This window comes from Sprattus sprattus, assembly GCF_963457725.1.
Source record: "Sprattus sprattus genome assembly, chromosome: 13".
Classification (NCBI taxonomy): domain Eukaryota; kingdom Metazoa; phylum Chordata; class Actinopteri; order Clupeiformes; family Clupeidae; genus Sprattus; species Sprattus sprattus.
The window spans coordinates 8,824,782-8,840,808 of record NC_137911.1 but is presented as its reverse complement, the minus strand read 5'-3'; the positions used below and the strand labels follow the sequence as shown (position 1 = coordinate 8,840,808).

The 16,027-nt window shown below is 44.7% G+C and overlaps 1 protein-coding gene across 1 annotated transcript in view; it reads left to right on the top strand.

Annotated features, from left to right (window-relative positions):
- mipol1 (mirror-image polydactyly 1) overlaps nt 1–11,609 on the top strand; it is a gene marked incomplete at its 5' end in the record, with an annotated part of 54,365 nt that extends 42,756 nt beyond the window's left edge. Inside the window, 2 exons of the mRNA XM_080850155.1 lie at nt 4,956–5,180; nt 11,005–11,609. Of these exons, the coding sequence (XP_080706281.1) occupies nt 4,956–5,180; nt 11,005–11,071 (292 nt within the window). The 3' untranslated portion in view covers nt 11,072–11,609. The remainder of the gene's footprint in view (nt 1–4,955; nt 5,181–11,004) is intronic.
- Nucleotides 11,610–16,027: the final 4,418 nt, after the last annotated feature.

The window sequence follows — 16,027 nt, the reverse complement described above, 5'->3', positions numbered from 1 at the left end:
AAATACGGTTGGCACAGAAACTAGCCATTCTAGTTTGGTAGTGTGTATCCGGTTTGAGATGGGCCCATATCCTTCTTTCTTTCGAAAGGCTTTCTCCCAGTGATATCTATCCACTTATCTTCTGTTGTCTGTTTGACTGTTGGTGTCCTGGAAACACACACCCCACATGCTCTCTCTCTCTCTCTCTCTCTCTCTCTCTCTCTCTCTCTCTCTCTCTCTCTCTCTCTCTCTCTCTCTCTCTCTCTCTCTTTTCTCTTTTCTCTGTCTCTCTCTTTCTCTTTCTCACACATAAGGATCCCATGTTTGTTGGGGGGTTGGGAATCTCTCAGCACCATCAGTACTGCTACCATGCACCCCAAAACGTATCTATACCCCCAAGTAGTGTGAAGACAGACATTGTATTCGCCCACACACACACACACACGCACACACACACACACACAAACACACACACACACACACACACACACACACACACACACACTCACACACATACATACATTTGCATTGTGGGATGCCCAGCCAGAGTGACTATCAGGACGCCTGTGGAGCTGGACCTTCAGATGGGGAATCCTTCCAGCCCTAACAAAGCTCAGAAGATGCCTCTGTCTGTTTGCTCTGAGGATTCCACCCCCCCCCCCCCCCCCCCATTCTGCATTGTGTCCTCAGGATAACAGACAGGCTCAGTCAGATGAAAGAGACGAAACAGACATGAGAGAGAGAGAAAGACCGAGAAAGACTGAAAAAAGACGGAGAGTATGAGAAGTAAATAGGAGGGGAGGAGGGGGGGGGAGAGAAAAGGTCTGAGAAACTGGACCGATCCTTTTCAGATTCCCTCATGCCGCACGTAGACAGGCACCCCGCTGACTTAACATAGCAATTTTGAGACGAAGACAAAAAAAAAATGAATAAATGTTCTAGAACTTTCTATGTCTGTCGACTGGCTGTTTTAATGAGTTGGGCTTGGCCCGAGGGCCATGGCGCAGGAGCAAACGGTGCTTTGTTTGAGCGGGAGCCAGGCGTGGAGCTAAACGGCATGGGAGAGTCATGCAGCCACGGAGACAGGCAGGCCATGCATTAACACCACCTTTCACACCCCTCACTGCTCAGGCCCAGCCTCGGTCTCGACCACCCTCCCCTGGGAGAGCCCCATCCCCCCCCCTAACCCCTCACACACCACCCCTGTCATTATCACGCCTAGCCTCACACTTAACACCTGAAATTCAATAATCATTAGGAGACATTAGGCCTGGCTGCCATTCAGGTAATGGAGCTCAGCTGAAGGGTTTACAGAGGACGGCTTCTTTTCCTTCTTCAGGGATGGAACTTTCTGGCTGTAGTTGTATTTTTGCCAGTTCAGGAATCAGTTGGTTTTATTTAAGTGTTTTAAGAAAGGTGTTTTAAATAAAGAAATGTACCTTAACCTCTAAATTGAAACTTTTTAGAATCTTTTACTTTGTGTTTTCAAATAACTCTATTATTAGTTTTTGTCCTTTCAAATGACTGTGCCCTAGGCTGGCACGGCATTTGGCAAATGCGCTTCTAGATAATCTCCCTTAGCAACGACATTGGAACTGGGGTAATGGATGAGATATGGCTATTAGAGAGTTTGTTTGCCTAGATAAAGTCAGGTGACCAGGAAGCAGTGTCGTGACACCTGGCATCCAGTCACAGCTAAATGTGGCAGCCATGTTACACTGAGCCACACCCATACACACAAACACACACTCACACAAACACACAATCACACACACTCTCTCTCTCACACACACACACACACACACACACACACCACCACCACTGCCGCCAAACAGCCTGCCGGCCACCAATCAGCCGGAGTTAACGGCCCGATCAGTCTCAGCCTCGGCCTTGCAATCTGTGCTGCAAAATACATTTGGTGGATTGTCTGCAAACCCACACAGCAAGCCAGATTCAGAGAACAGCAAGGAGCAGAATGGAGGGGGCAATTCAAAACTCACGGCAGTGTTCTGGCAACACACACACGCACACACACACACACACACACACACACACACCCAGTCCCAATTCCATCCCCTACCCCCCTCCCTGGCCTAAATTGGTTTCTGTGCTGCGACACAATGCAGACAGGTAAGCAGTACCCCCGGACATTGATGCAGGAAGAGATGGAAAGAGGAAGAGGAGAGAAAGATGGAGTGAATTACAGAGAAGGAAGGAGGGAGGGAAAGTCTCAAAGCTGTCAGACTCAAGTCAGAGTGATTGATTTGTGTAAGGAACGCTCAAGTTGAGGCGTGGTCGTCTTGTTTACTCACCCACTAAAAGGTTGCTGTGGAGATGTGTGTGTGTGTGTGTGTGTGTGTGTGTGTGTGTGTGTGTGTGTGTGTGGCTGATTGGAATGGCAACCCCCTCGTCTTGACCTCACTGTTTGCTGAGAGGGCCTCTGATAAGTCTCTATTAAAAGGTTATTTTACATTTCCTCCACGATAGCACACCCTGCTCAGGTTAACCATTAAGCCCTTCACAGAATCTGAGGCCAGGTACGCTGGGAAACAGTGTCCTTGATTAGCTATCTTATTATGTCGGTTAATGGTTAACTCCAATGCCCATACTTGCTTTACAGTTTTTTTTTTATCTCTAATCCTTTCTTTCTTGTTCTCTCTCCCCCTCTCTCTCCCTCCACCTATCTATCTCTATCTTATCAAGGTAAATATCTCCATCCATATGTCATTCAATAGTATCTATATATCAATCTACCCATATTCCTGTCTCATTTCCTCATTTACTTTAGTGTTTTGTGTTCTCTCTATATATATATATCTCTCTCTCTCTCTCTTTCACTCTCTCTCTCTCAGAAACTGGGTCAGTTTGTACACAAAGTAAGAGGGACAGACTTATGCAAGATAATAGTACACTACAACTGAAAGATTTAGTCACTGGTATGTTAACCTACAGAGATGCAGAAAAGTAATCAGTGAATTTTTTGAATGTAGTTTACTGCTGAAGCATCTGTGTGACCGTTGAAAACCTAATTAAACACAAGCACAGACCTCATCGGAACCCGTGACTGTTTAGGGGCCGTATTTAAGAGATGGATTCGGGGGGGTGGGGAAGTAGATAAAATAATCCATGGCAAGGCAACGTGCTTATGCCCTTGTTTGTCACTGCCACCGGACCTTCGCACCCACTGTGTTTGCATTTAATTAAACAAAACACACAAGTTTACATCTCTCGCTCGGCTATCGATATCACATCACAATTGATTACCTTCCACTTTTAGAGGATGAGGGGAAAAACATGAGTGCATAGGCAGAAAGGGGGGGGGGGTGGCGGAGGAGGAGAGGGGTCTGGAGCCTGACGTCTCGCTGAAACTAATTAAACCAGGGACAAGAGGCCAGAGTGACGAATATGAGTTTAAGGCAATATGCACACTGCCTGGCTCCACTCGGCAGACAAAGACTGGTGACCATCCATCCATCAGGCTCCATCTGTCATGCATTGGACTTGTATGGCCCTAGAGAGAGAGAAGGGGGAGGGGGGGGGTACTGAGAGGTTTTATTGGTGGTGTTGTTCAGGCAAGGCCCATTGCTCAGGGTATTGTGTCTGCGAGCGGCCCCCGCAACTGCCATGCAGTTGCACCGTCTCATATTTGAAGGTCTCCACCTGCCCTGGAACCTGCCAGGCAGGTGTGGTAGTGAGTATTTGATGAGAGTGTGTAGAGCTCGCCAGCTTCTCTTCAGAGCAGTGGGTGGGGGGGTTTATTAAACTGCCAGACATTTGTCATTCCAGCCTTTCTGTGAAGGGTAAAGTCTGACCACCATTTACCCACTAACTGCACATTAAAATAAACAGGTATTTTTCTGTGTGTGTTGGGGGGTGAGGAGGGGTATGAGTGTGTGTGTTTTAAGAATAGAATATTTTGGTGACCACTGTCATTTGACAGCACATACATGCAAACCCATAGCAATGGAGAAAGGTTCTTATTTGTATATTTGGGTATATATCAAAGGCTGTTAGGAGCAATTTGAGGTCAGTTTGTTTTGGGCTCTACCTTCCCGTGATCATAGTCCACATTCGTCATTCAACCTAAATTAAAATCACAACACATCTTGATAAGCCAAAAGAGATTACGTTTGTTGCTCAGATGTTTACTTGTCTCCCCCTTTAAAAAGTCTTCCTTTCTTTCCTTCCTTCTTTCTGTCTTTAGTTTTTTGGCATTTCATTCTCCTTCTGTTAAATCCTCTGTTAAATCCTTCGCATCTCATTGAGACACATCTGTGTGACATTCACCTGGAGGGTGGCGTGACGATGTGTGCTAGCCTGGCTAGCGTGCTAATGCATTCCTCTTGACATTCTGCTGCAGTGTTATTAGCAGACAGTGTCTTCCCCTTTGGAAACATTTTAGCTTGAATATGAAACCTGACCAGGCGCACCGGGTCAGCGATTACAAGGCAGATGTCTCCTGACGTCGGGGAGGCGGACGGCGTTGTGCCTCCTGCTTGTCCAGGTCAAGTTTCTAGTGTGTGTGAGTGTAGCAAATGTGTCCGTTGATTCATTGGCATTTTCCGAATGGCAGGACTGAAGAGGAGAAGAGTGGACCGAGAGGAGGAGCCATGGCGTAGATGCCACTGTCTGGGTTGAGGGCTGTCAGTCATCACCTGCTGGCATGTGGCTGTTGTAGTTTAAATAGTGGGTTTTGTTGGCAGCTACGCTGACATTCATCAGTTTGTGTGGTGGACTCTGAGCAGCAGCTGAATAAAGCCTTCTCTCATGGTGTCATTTGGTAACAACAGTGGAATAGTTGGTACGCTTTTTGCAAGAAGAAGATTCGCCGTCAAGGCAGTGACAGATTATCATTGTAAATAAATGTATCTCTGTGGTTTCTATGTGGTAAGGATTTTTGGAGAGGTACGTGGTTTTTCTATGGGAATATCAGCCATATGATTGAATGTGTTTAATACGATTTCAAACCTTTACAGTCAGCATCCTGTGCAGGCCGAGGAGACTGCAGTGAAGGAACCGTGCACCCCCACACCAGCGTCACCTTTGGCCAATGACGCCAAGGAGAACCAGAACCAGAACAACAGCCAGAACCAGACCCTCCTGCCCCGTCTACAGCTGCTGACCAGCGAGCACCAGAGCCTCCAGGCCCAGTTCCGGCGGTCTCAGGAGGCAGAGCGAGAGGCCAGTGAGAAAGTTCAGAAGTGAGTACCACAGCCAGGCCTGGGCCAGGTTTCGTTTCATGGTTAGCAACTGGTGTAGGTGCTATGAGGTAATGTTGCTAACTTTTAACAGCAACAGTACTGAGTTCTGAGTGCCAAACTGAGGACCGTAATCCCACGCCCCCGTGCACTCTAATAGCCACATACGAACGCACATTTGCAGCTTCAAGAGCATGTTGTAGGAGCTGTAGGTGTGTGTGGGGGCATGTATACAGTATATGTGTGTGTGTGTGTGTGTGTGTGTGTGTGTGTGCGCATTCACACTCACACACATGTGTGTGTGAGGCCCTCCCATCCTCTCTCTCGCTCACCCTCTCTCTCTCGCGCCTCCTCTCTCAACTCCTCTCTCCCGCACACACAGGGGCTCCCCATGCAAAGCAAACAGTTCTCACCCCACTCATCTATTTGCACGATGAATTAACAGGGGGATGGGTTTAATGGGGAGGGGGGGCCAGGAACGAGAGAGAGAGAACTCAGAATCCTGGGAAGACACCCCCTAACCACCCACTCCCCACCACCACACACACACACACACACACACACACACACACACACACACACACACACACACACACCTTCTCCTTTCCCCTCCACTGATAGACTGCTAGCACCCAAGAAGAGGGTTCTGAAAGGAAAGGACAGAGGGAACTTTGGGTATTGTATTTAAACGAGCCGCCTTGAGGGGCTTAGATGGGGCTGGAGGGGTCATGAGAGGTCTGGTGACGGAGATCACCGCTGCCCCCAGCCTCTCTGTCTGAGGGGGGGTCTCAGCTGATCACCTCCCGGGTTTTTTTTTATTTTTATTATTTATAAAAAAAGAGGTTTGATTCCATAATGTTACAACTTGGGATCATTTAATTTCATTGTTGGTGTTATTTTGGAGGCAACACATTACAGAGACCCTGTAGACATAAAACATGAACACGCGCTTGTTCAGGGACATTTGGGATTGTAAATACTTTCTTGCTTATTTTGCACCACAAGGCAACAGCATTCCTATGCCAATAGACCTAGACCTACTTGCTTTGTTTCATGAGTTTGCTCCGTGTGTGTGTGTGTGTCTGTTTGTTTGTTTCGCATCATTGACCAAAATGGATACATGAACCAAAGTCCACCCAGAGACGTACATGCATTTACATAGACATGCACAACATTAACCATAGGAGAAGATCTCATTATTCTGCGTTCTATTTTAGCACACTGTTTTTTTTTAGATGGAGAAAGTAGTGAGTGCTACGGTGTTGGCGGACGCTACAGTGCTCAGTGCTCTGAGAATTCTTGTGTAATTTATGGCACCATGGCCTGATTCGGTGCCAGGAAGTCTAATAGTGTTTAATATTGACCATGTCAGGCTACTGAGGGAGCAGGAGTGGGCCAGTGCCCCAGGACTGTCGTTTTCCCAGACTTTCTTCCCCCAGAAAGAGGCCTCGCGTTGAGGTTTAAGGGAGTTTTTAGTATGAGTGTATTTTTATTTACACCAGTTAAAGTGTGTGCGTGAGGACCAGTGAATGTGTGTGCGTGTAGTCTGTGTATGTGTGTGTTTGTCTTTTGTGTGTGTAGGGACACACATTTGTATGCCACTTGTGTATAAAAGCTTGTGTATACCTGTGTGTGTGTGTGTGTGTGTGTGTGTGTGTGTGTGTGCTGCCATGTACCATTCATGTTTATGTATGTTCCTGCATGTGTGTGTGTGTGTGTGTGTGTGTGTGTGTGTGTACCAGTGTGTGCTGCTTCATGTACTTATGTGTCTGCCTGCACGTGTGGGTACATTTGTGTATGCCTGTGTGAGACACTGTCTTGAGCGCATCAGTGAGTCCAGAGCGGCAGTGGGGATCTGAGGCTCTCGCACCTGACCGTTAGGTGACACCCAGATGGATGGCCCCAGCGGCCAGGCCCAGGGGCTGTGTATGTGTGTGTGTGTGTGTGTGTGTTTGTGTGTGTGTGTGTGTTTGTGTGGGGTGGGGCTGGGGGTGATGGGGTGGGGGTTGCTGTGGGAAGCCACTCTGACGTGGAGCCCCGTCGCAGTGGAGTGCGAAAAATGCAGGGGTGAGGCGGGCGGCCCTGCGCCCCCCCCTGGAGGAAGCCGAGAGGCGGCCCAGAATGTGGCACCTGAGTGCCGGACCCCGCAGCTCCCCATTGACGGAGAGAAGGAGAGAGGATGGTAGAAGAAACAAGGGGTAAGGCTGGATAGATGGATGGAGAGAGGGAGAGAAGTAGAGGAGGGGTCGGCTGAATGTCTAATGGCCCTCTGAATCCAACTTGGCCGTGAGAGCAGACACACAAAGAGGCCTTTTCATACGGGGAGGGAGGGAGGGAGGCAGGGGTTGGGAAAGCTCAGGCGGGCAGCGTGTTGACGGCCTGAGGCCGACTGCCGCCTCCCACCGTGCCTCAGTGTCTCTGGCACTCTTGTGGCCCCGCCAGGTTCTGGCCCGTGGGCCCCTCGGTGCCTTTACTTCTGTTTGGGGCTTCTTTCTTTCTTTCTTTTTTAAACTTGTGTTGGCATTTGCTTGTTTGTGCATGGCGACTCATTGCGCACTGCCAAAAGTATTGTAAGACCAGTGGCCGTTTGACTGACCAAATAAAAACAAGAAGAATAAGAAAAGAAGAATCCAGCAAAAAATTAGATGGGAGGCATCTTTTGTCTGCCCAATCCCAACAGCCAAATAAGTATGGGTTTCGTGAAACACCAAAATGTCCTCTCATTCTATAGAAAACAACCCCTACATCACCCTCACTCCTGCACCACCATCCCCCCCCCCCCCCCCCCCCCCCACACACACACACACACACACACACACACAACCACCCCTAAAAAAACTGCCCCAACATGCGGCTGTTTAGAAAAAAATTATGCAAGGGTCGTTTGTTTACTCTGCCTCCTTCCAGCTATAATTGTTGGTTTTGCGACACTGTGAATTCTTAATCAGGATTTATACTTTTGCCGGCTCCTCCCTTGCGTGTATGCTTGGGTTTACCGGCCACCCTGGGCAAACACATCCTCTCTCCAAATCCCCTCCGCACACCGGTCCACCTTAGACGTCCCCGCTGGTCCGACTCACACCCGCTAATTGTGTAAACGTGACAGAGGGGCTGATAAATATATTTAAAATGCCGGGGGTGAAGACGAGGAGGAAGAAAGGGAAAAAAACATTCTCTGGCACACGAGTGGGACAAAGTGTTTGTGTATATGTATTTGTAAAGCAAGCAGAGCAAGTGTGCAAGTGTGTGTGGTGTTTGTGACTGGTGCAAGTGTATAGTGTGTGTGTGTGTGTGTGTGTGTGTGTGTGTGTGTGTGTGTGTGTGTGTGTGTGTGTGTGTGTGTGTGTGTGTGTGTGTGTGTGTGTGTGTGTGTGTCTGTGTGTCTGTGTCTGTGTCTGTGTCTGTGTCTGCAAGCATGTGTGTGTTTGTGTCCGTGTGTGTGTGTGTCTGTCTGTCTGTCTGTCTGTCTGTCTGTCTGTCTGTCTGTCTGTCTGTCTGTCTGTCTGTCTGTCTGTCCCTGTGTGTGTGTGTGTGTCCAGGGGATGTCTGTGGTCTATGTGCTTGGCCCTGAGTGTTTAGCGACAATGACCTTTTCTAAATATTAGTGTACCTTTTTAGGCTTCCTCTCCTCTTGTTTTCCCTTTTTAGTTTCCTTTCTGTCTGAGTCTCCCTCTCCCTCTCCCTCTCCCTCACACTAACTCACTCTCTCTCACACACACACACACACACACAGATACACATATTTGCTCTCTCTCTCTCACACACACACACACATACACTTGTTCTCTCTCTCTCTCTCTCAAACTTATATTCTATACATAGTGTACACACTCATTCCCTTTCCACTACAAGCTGAAGTTACACAGACGTTAGCTCTGTGTGTGTGTGTGTGTGTGTGTGTGTGTGTGTGTGTGTGTGTGTGTGTGTGTGGAGAAACACACTGTTAGACACACACACACACAAACACACCCTGGTACTGAGGGAGCTCAGACGCTGTGAAACACATATGGCAGCGTTGGCTGGCACGGATCTCTGAGAGCAGAAAAACAGGTGGAGACGGGGGTCAGAGCGCTCCCAGATGCTCCGCCGTAGCCAAGGGACGCTCCAACTGATGAACCAACGGCATGTTTGTGCTGTAGGCTGTTCACTCGCTTTTGTGCTGTCTCCACCTCAAATACAAACGTTCACTTGTTCTCCTAAACAATCAGTAGCCAAGAAGTATGATAAATGAAGACAAATGTGATTTTTTTTTGATTATGTTTTAATACATACAATTTCATGGTGAGGTTTTTTTTATTTCCAAGCACAAGGATATATTGATAAGATATAGTATTTTAACGCAATTGGTACAACACACAAATTGCCACATTTATTACGACATTGATTACTAGTCACTATGTTTCAAAATATTATAAGATAAACAAAATAATGGTTTTAATAATGTGCCTGTGTAACTGACCTTTAATGGTTCTCTTCTCCTAGTACTATAGTGAAGTTTTTGGCATGCATCTTATCAACAAGCTGTTTAAAGAAGTGAAATCCTCAGCGACAAGGAAGCTAAATTATTAGAATAACCGAGAGTGTTTGGATACACTGCATAGTAAACAGGCTCACGTCTCAGTGTATTGTTATTCAGTGACACCGCAGCAGGGTCTTTAGAGAAAACGAGGTTGTCTGTGGGAAGATTTGGATTTCCATACGCGGCTACATTCACAAGTGTGGGAGGAACCACGCTAGAAGCTGATTCAGAATGCCCCTGAAATCCTCACTTTATGGGAGGAATCCCAGTGCTTTTTTCAGGACTCAAACTGGGATTTTCAATTTAATTTGAAAGCTCAGTGGTCATGACGGTAGTCTGGGGCATTTTCAATTTTCAATTTTACAAGTTATTCAATCAAGGCTGTTCATTCAGCTTCTGCGAGCGTTAGTTCGTTTTACAAAAGCCTGTGCCCTGAAATAGAGAATGTCCGATTGCTAGGACTAAGACAGTTTCAATCCCAGATCACCTTTGAACCACTTTATTTAATTTTATTTAATTTTATTTGCTATTAAAGTTTTCAGGTCTGAAATGTGTGTGTGTATGAACATATGTATGCTTTGCACGTATGTATATGTGCATATGTGTGAGTTTGTGTATATATACATAATAATACACAATATATACATTCATATATATGTATGATAAATATTCATCCTTATTTTTCCCATTTTCCCTTCCAGTTTTTCTGCTCTCCCTGCCCTTCACAGCTATAAACTCTCAACAAGAAACTGTCTCGTTGTTTGCTTTTCGACCGTTTTTAAACTCTAGCACTTTGACACCCTGACAAATAGTGGGGAGAAAAAAAGAAGAATTCCATCCACCCATCATTTCAGCCTCTCTCTCTCTCTCTCTCCTTCTCGTGTCACGCACTTGTCCAGTCCATCTAGAGCGTAAGAACACATTCTCCTCTTTTTTCCTCTTGAGTAAGACTAAAACCAAACAGTATATCAATCCATCAGATGAAAAAATTGATCCATCTGTGGGAGAATGGGAGCTGTAGGTTTGGTATGGGTGTTTTGCCCACTTGATGAAGTACATGTGTAACTTGTGTCTTATATCTTACTTTGCATTTATTTTTTTAACATCTTTTTCCATCTCTGTCCATCCCTCCCCTTGAAATCTTTCCATTGTGTTTAAACGTGACCCAGGAGATGTGCATATTCTCCCTGTCTCATACTTTCCTGTTTTTCCCTTTACCCACCTCTCTCCCTCTCCCTCTTTCTCTCTCCTCTCTCCTCTCTATTTCTCTCTCTCTCTCTATCTCCCTCCCTTTCTATCTCTCTGCAGGTTAGAGCGGCTGGTTGAGGTGTTGAGGAAGAAGGTGGGTACGGGCAGCGTGAGGACAGTGATCTGACTCGTGGAGGCTCCGCGCAAGGGCTGACCCGCCGACTGACCGGCCGGGCGGCCACATCTGGTGACCAGGCAGTGGCGTTTAGCACTGAGTAAACACAGCCACAGCCTTGACTGGGCAAACAGTTGTTAGAAGTGGAGCACTCACACACAAAAAAAAGCCTCATTCCAAACCCCGCTCCCAAAAGAGAAAGGGAGAGAGGGGGAGAGAGAAAGAGGGGAAAAAAGAAGAATTGTAAATGTTTAACCACTTGGTTGTTACTGCCGTGGGTTATGGCTGTCTCCCTTCCATTCCACTTTCTGCTGAAAATCTTTTTTCTTATTGGAGTCACAGTATTGATCTTTTAGCATCACTGTTTGTGTTGATGTGGGAGTCTGATCAGGACAAGGGAAACAGGCTTCTCTCACACTCTGTTATTGGAAGGTTTTAGACACCACCAACTAAAGTCTTAAGATGTCTAGAGCAGAATTCTGGTGAAAACTGGTGCTTAGTAATATTATATTTGTATTATCTTGTTTTATTTAGTGTTCTGTTTACTTCATAAAAGGGACTTTTAAGGAAATGGAAATCTATCAGTATTTTAAAGCCTTCATTGTAATCATAAATAGGGTGACTTGTCAGAATATTGCTTTTGTGTTTCACTAGATTTTGTTCAAACCATTGACCATCAACAGTATGTCAAGGTATGTATTATGTATATGTATTAAGGTATAAAATAAAATCATGCTACTTATATGAATACAGACGTTTCTATTTCAATTAATATTTGTTTAATTGTTGGCCTACTTGAAGTGAATGATGTACACAACCACGCGAGTTTGGGATTCCTGTCCCGATATTTATACAAAATGATTTATGGGCTAATCCTTCCTAAACTCTCTCATTAGCTAATATATTTCGTCCGCAGACGACTATTAACTTCAAATTAAAGATAACACTGTCTGTTTGACTACCTGTATTTATCTAAGGTTCAGTTCTCAAAATGTACTAATTTTGGACAGATCTTTAGGCGGGAGGGAGAAGTCTTTATCATCCCTCTGATATTAATTCAGTGAAATACTTTGGGAGAAGTGTTCTTGTTCTTTCAACTTCCTATTAATTCTTTCATTTGAGGGATATATTCTGTTTTAGACGGCTTTAAAGAACGAATAAATGAGAACTATGGATTTCCATCGTTCTGTAATGCAAGGTCCTTCCTGCCAGAATATGTCTTTGAAATTGTGATGGGTTCTTTTTTTATTATTATTTGCTTTATGATTGAAAATGTGAGCTGGCTTGTTTCATTCATGCGCGTTCATTTTCGGAAAAGTGCTCTTCGTAGGGAAAATAATTCAAATGCAAGGCATAGCAAAAAGTAACCGCGTTATGCTATCTGAATAAGAAGTGGCCTTGTAGGAAATAGAACAATCAATTTCTCCATGTTCAGCGCATACCATATTAATGTTGATTGATTTGATAACTTTGAATGTGTTACAGCTATTCGAATTTACCTCTTCAAATGCGTAACTCACCTTAAACTATTTGACAGTTTTGTCAGGCCTGTTTGCCATAACTGGCCGGTAGGCTACTCTAGCGGTACTTTTGCATGTTGATAATTCCCCAACATGAGAGTGCCAAAGATATCAGATGACCTTTACTGAGCACTGTATACCAACCAATTATATTCGCATCGTTTACGTTTCCTTTTCTCATATTGATGAGTTGACCCTCCCGAGTCCTGATCCCCCCCCCCCCCCTCCCAGTGTCCTCTGCTAGAGGAGGGCAGTGCCAGTGACTTGTGTACCCGAACATGATCGATTATGTACTCAGAAATATGTTGGATGGGCGCACTGCTCGCCCTGAAAGTTGTGGCGGAAAGAAAAGGAGGCGTTGGCTAGGCGGGACATGCTGCTGAGTTGCCCTCCCCTTAGATAATGCTTGACACCAAGACAAGCTTGTCGATTTCTCCTCTATTGGTAACCGTGGAGATCGCACAACCTGGGTGTCCCCCACTATTTAATCCCACGAGGTCTCTCTGTGTAGGTTTCTCTGTTGGATAATCCTACTTGTAAAACAAGTTAAACTTTCCTTGTGGACGTCTGTATGCTTGGGTTTCAAAAAGCATCTGCTCCTGAGAAATATCGAATGTTTATTGTAGGAAGCCTGTTTCACTTGCCCCACTGACATCCATCTTTCGGGCTGGTTGTCTGTGTTTTTGCAGCCGAGTTAGCGGTGCATGGTTAGGGGGCTCAGATATTGTGCATCTCTCCGTGGAGACCCGCGCGGTGGTGCGGCGGGGCATCAAAAGAGAGGGGATCCCGATTATCCATTTTGAGAACCAATCGCATGATGACATGACTACAAAACAAGTTTTTATACGCTTTAATTAAAAACGTGTTCCGGCAGCCTCGGTGCTGAATGACCCTTAGAGAAAAGCGTGACTGATCCTGTTGCTATAACGACACCAACTATTCCCAAGCCTTTTCGGTTTACACCGTCTCCAAACATTTTAGCAGGGAATACTGCACTTCGCTACTGTGAGCCTTCAGTTGCAGGTCACACCTATCCATAAAGGTAGAGTTCCTTGTAGGCCTTCTCTTAAAAAAAAGATAAACTTGAAATCTATTCTATAGCCATATTAATTAGGACAAATGTCCCATTTAATGGACAATTGAATCCCTCAGATGTAATTTAAATTAGGCTATTGTTTTGTATTGCTGCTATTTTACCCCGTGGTCTTCCCTCAACATGTTGTCAGTTAGGCTATTTATTGAGTTGTCATGTGTTCAATTGAATGTGAAATACAGGCTAGTGCAGCCTATCCCTATTGTCAGTTGTCCCATAAATAAAATAGGCTAGATCAAGTGTGACTCTGTTCGGTGCATCTCAAATTACATAATAAAGACGCTAAACACGAGGCTATACAAGCAGGAAGGCGAGGAGACCACCAACCTGACATAGTCGGTGCACATTAGGAGGGGACAAAGCCTTAATAAACTTCTTCCGTATAATTTTTAATGGAAAACCAGCTGCTTCTAAAGCTGATTTCGGATAGAGATCTCTCCCTCTTCTCTCCCTCGCCCTTTTGAAAGCCCCCTTTCTTTCGCGAGTGATTTTGAAGGGGTATTGCTTTGCTCTTTTCGTTGCCTGAGCACAATTGTGTTATTGGAGATAATTAATTCAATCCCCATCAAAAGGTATTAGGAGCGCCTTGGCCCTGTAGTGGCTTTCTAAAACCACAGAATGAAAAGACAGAGAAGAAAGATCTACGGGTAGGCTTGCTGATGGCCGCTTTTGAAGTAAAGGAGTTGGCGCATTGTTGTAGAAATTTCTGTCCATAAGGCTGAAGAAAGTGCCAGCTCTTTTGATGGCCTTACAAGAAATGCCACATAAGTTGGAAGACAAGGCGCTGATGAAATCTCGACGCTGGACATTGCCCGCTGATAACATATGTTACAAATTAATGAGGGCTGGTGGACTTCAGAGAGCGCATTCGATGATGGGTAGGCTACTGGATGGCATAAACGTAAAATGCATATAATAATAATAATAATAACAACCATAATAACAATAATATGTTTTTTCTGGTTTCAACTGAAAATAGCCTAACTAGACGGGCTAGAAGAAGTTAACATGCTAAATAAATTGAGAAACTAGGCGCTGCACTCCCTTTGATCGTGCTGAATTATCCCATTACCCAGGGAAGCAAAAAGTGGTCAACATTTTGTGTACGGCTGAAAGGAGTCGGCCGAAAAATTCTTACATGACAAAAATGAAAATTGTGAAATCTTGTCAAGTTAGCACTGTTCGTTTCTTGCGCTCTGCCCCTCGCCGTTTCACGTTGGACATTTGTAGCGGCAGCTTCCACATCGCAAAGGCAAGCCTCTTTCAACAGCTGGGCAAACTAATGGACACGATCCGTGCAAAGTTCAAAGATTTCTCATGCAAATAACTTCTTTCTAAATTCAAGACTTTTTTCAGCACCTACTTGTGTTTCTCTTGTCAATTAACACATTGCAATTACGCCTCTGCAAGTATTCTCAAAAGAGGGATGATACTGCGGTTGCATATCTGAACTATGTAGGCTATCTTTTGTAATAGATAAATTCGATTTTTGTGTTTGGTCCTAAAACCGTCAGTTTTCCCATGCTGGTGACATAAAAACTCCTTGTTGTTTATATATGCAGAGATTTGCCGTATCTTCAGGCCTTTTACACAAAGTCGACAAGTATCAGGCCTAAATATGAAGTGAAGGCAATCATTTACAAGTTCTGCTGTGATTAGAAAACGTCGCCAGGTGTTTAAACTGTTGTAACAGTAATAAACTTGACTGGGCATCATTCTTTACAGTTAAGGTGTTCGCTCAGTGGCAGAATAACTATCGTTAGTAATGAAATAATACAGATTTAATACCATCAATGTATAAAATTAGCCAGAGATTTTGGAAAAATTTTGAAACTTCTAAACTTTCCTAAAATATACATTATCATATCGCTAATATGGTATTGTTGACTATTATGTACCTGAACAACTCAAATTAAATATATTATTCAAGTGTAATTTAAATTATCAAAAACATTTCCACCTATATTTCTCTTGCCAACATTTTAATTAATAAGCCTATAATTAGGTTATCCATCGTAGACCCATATAATTTCAAAATGTCCCATTTCAGTTCTTAAAATAAACTGTTGCCTAATTAAAGTCTTAATTAAATATAAAGATTAATTGAAATGATTTACAAGATGGTTAATGTCCGAGTCGGAGGAAATGCCGGACAACCTGGCTTTCCGTGTGATTTCATGATGCTCGGTTCACGTCTCCATTTTATTTACGCGTCGGGGGGCAATTACATGATAATTAAACGAATTTCACGGTTACTCAGCCAAAATGTGTGTCTACAAAATACCATGATCAAAGTCAAATCTGTTCAGGTTCAGGAGCCCCTCGTGTAGGTTACGGTTCACAAAAAGATGATTT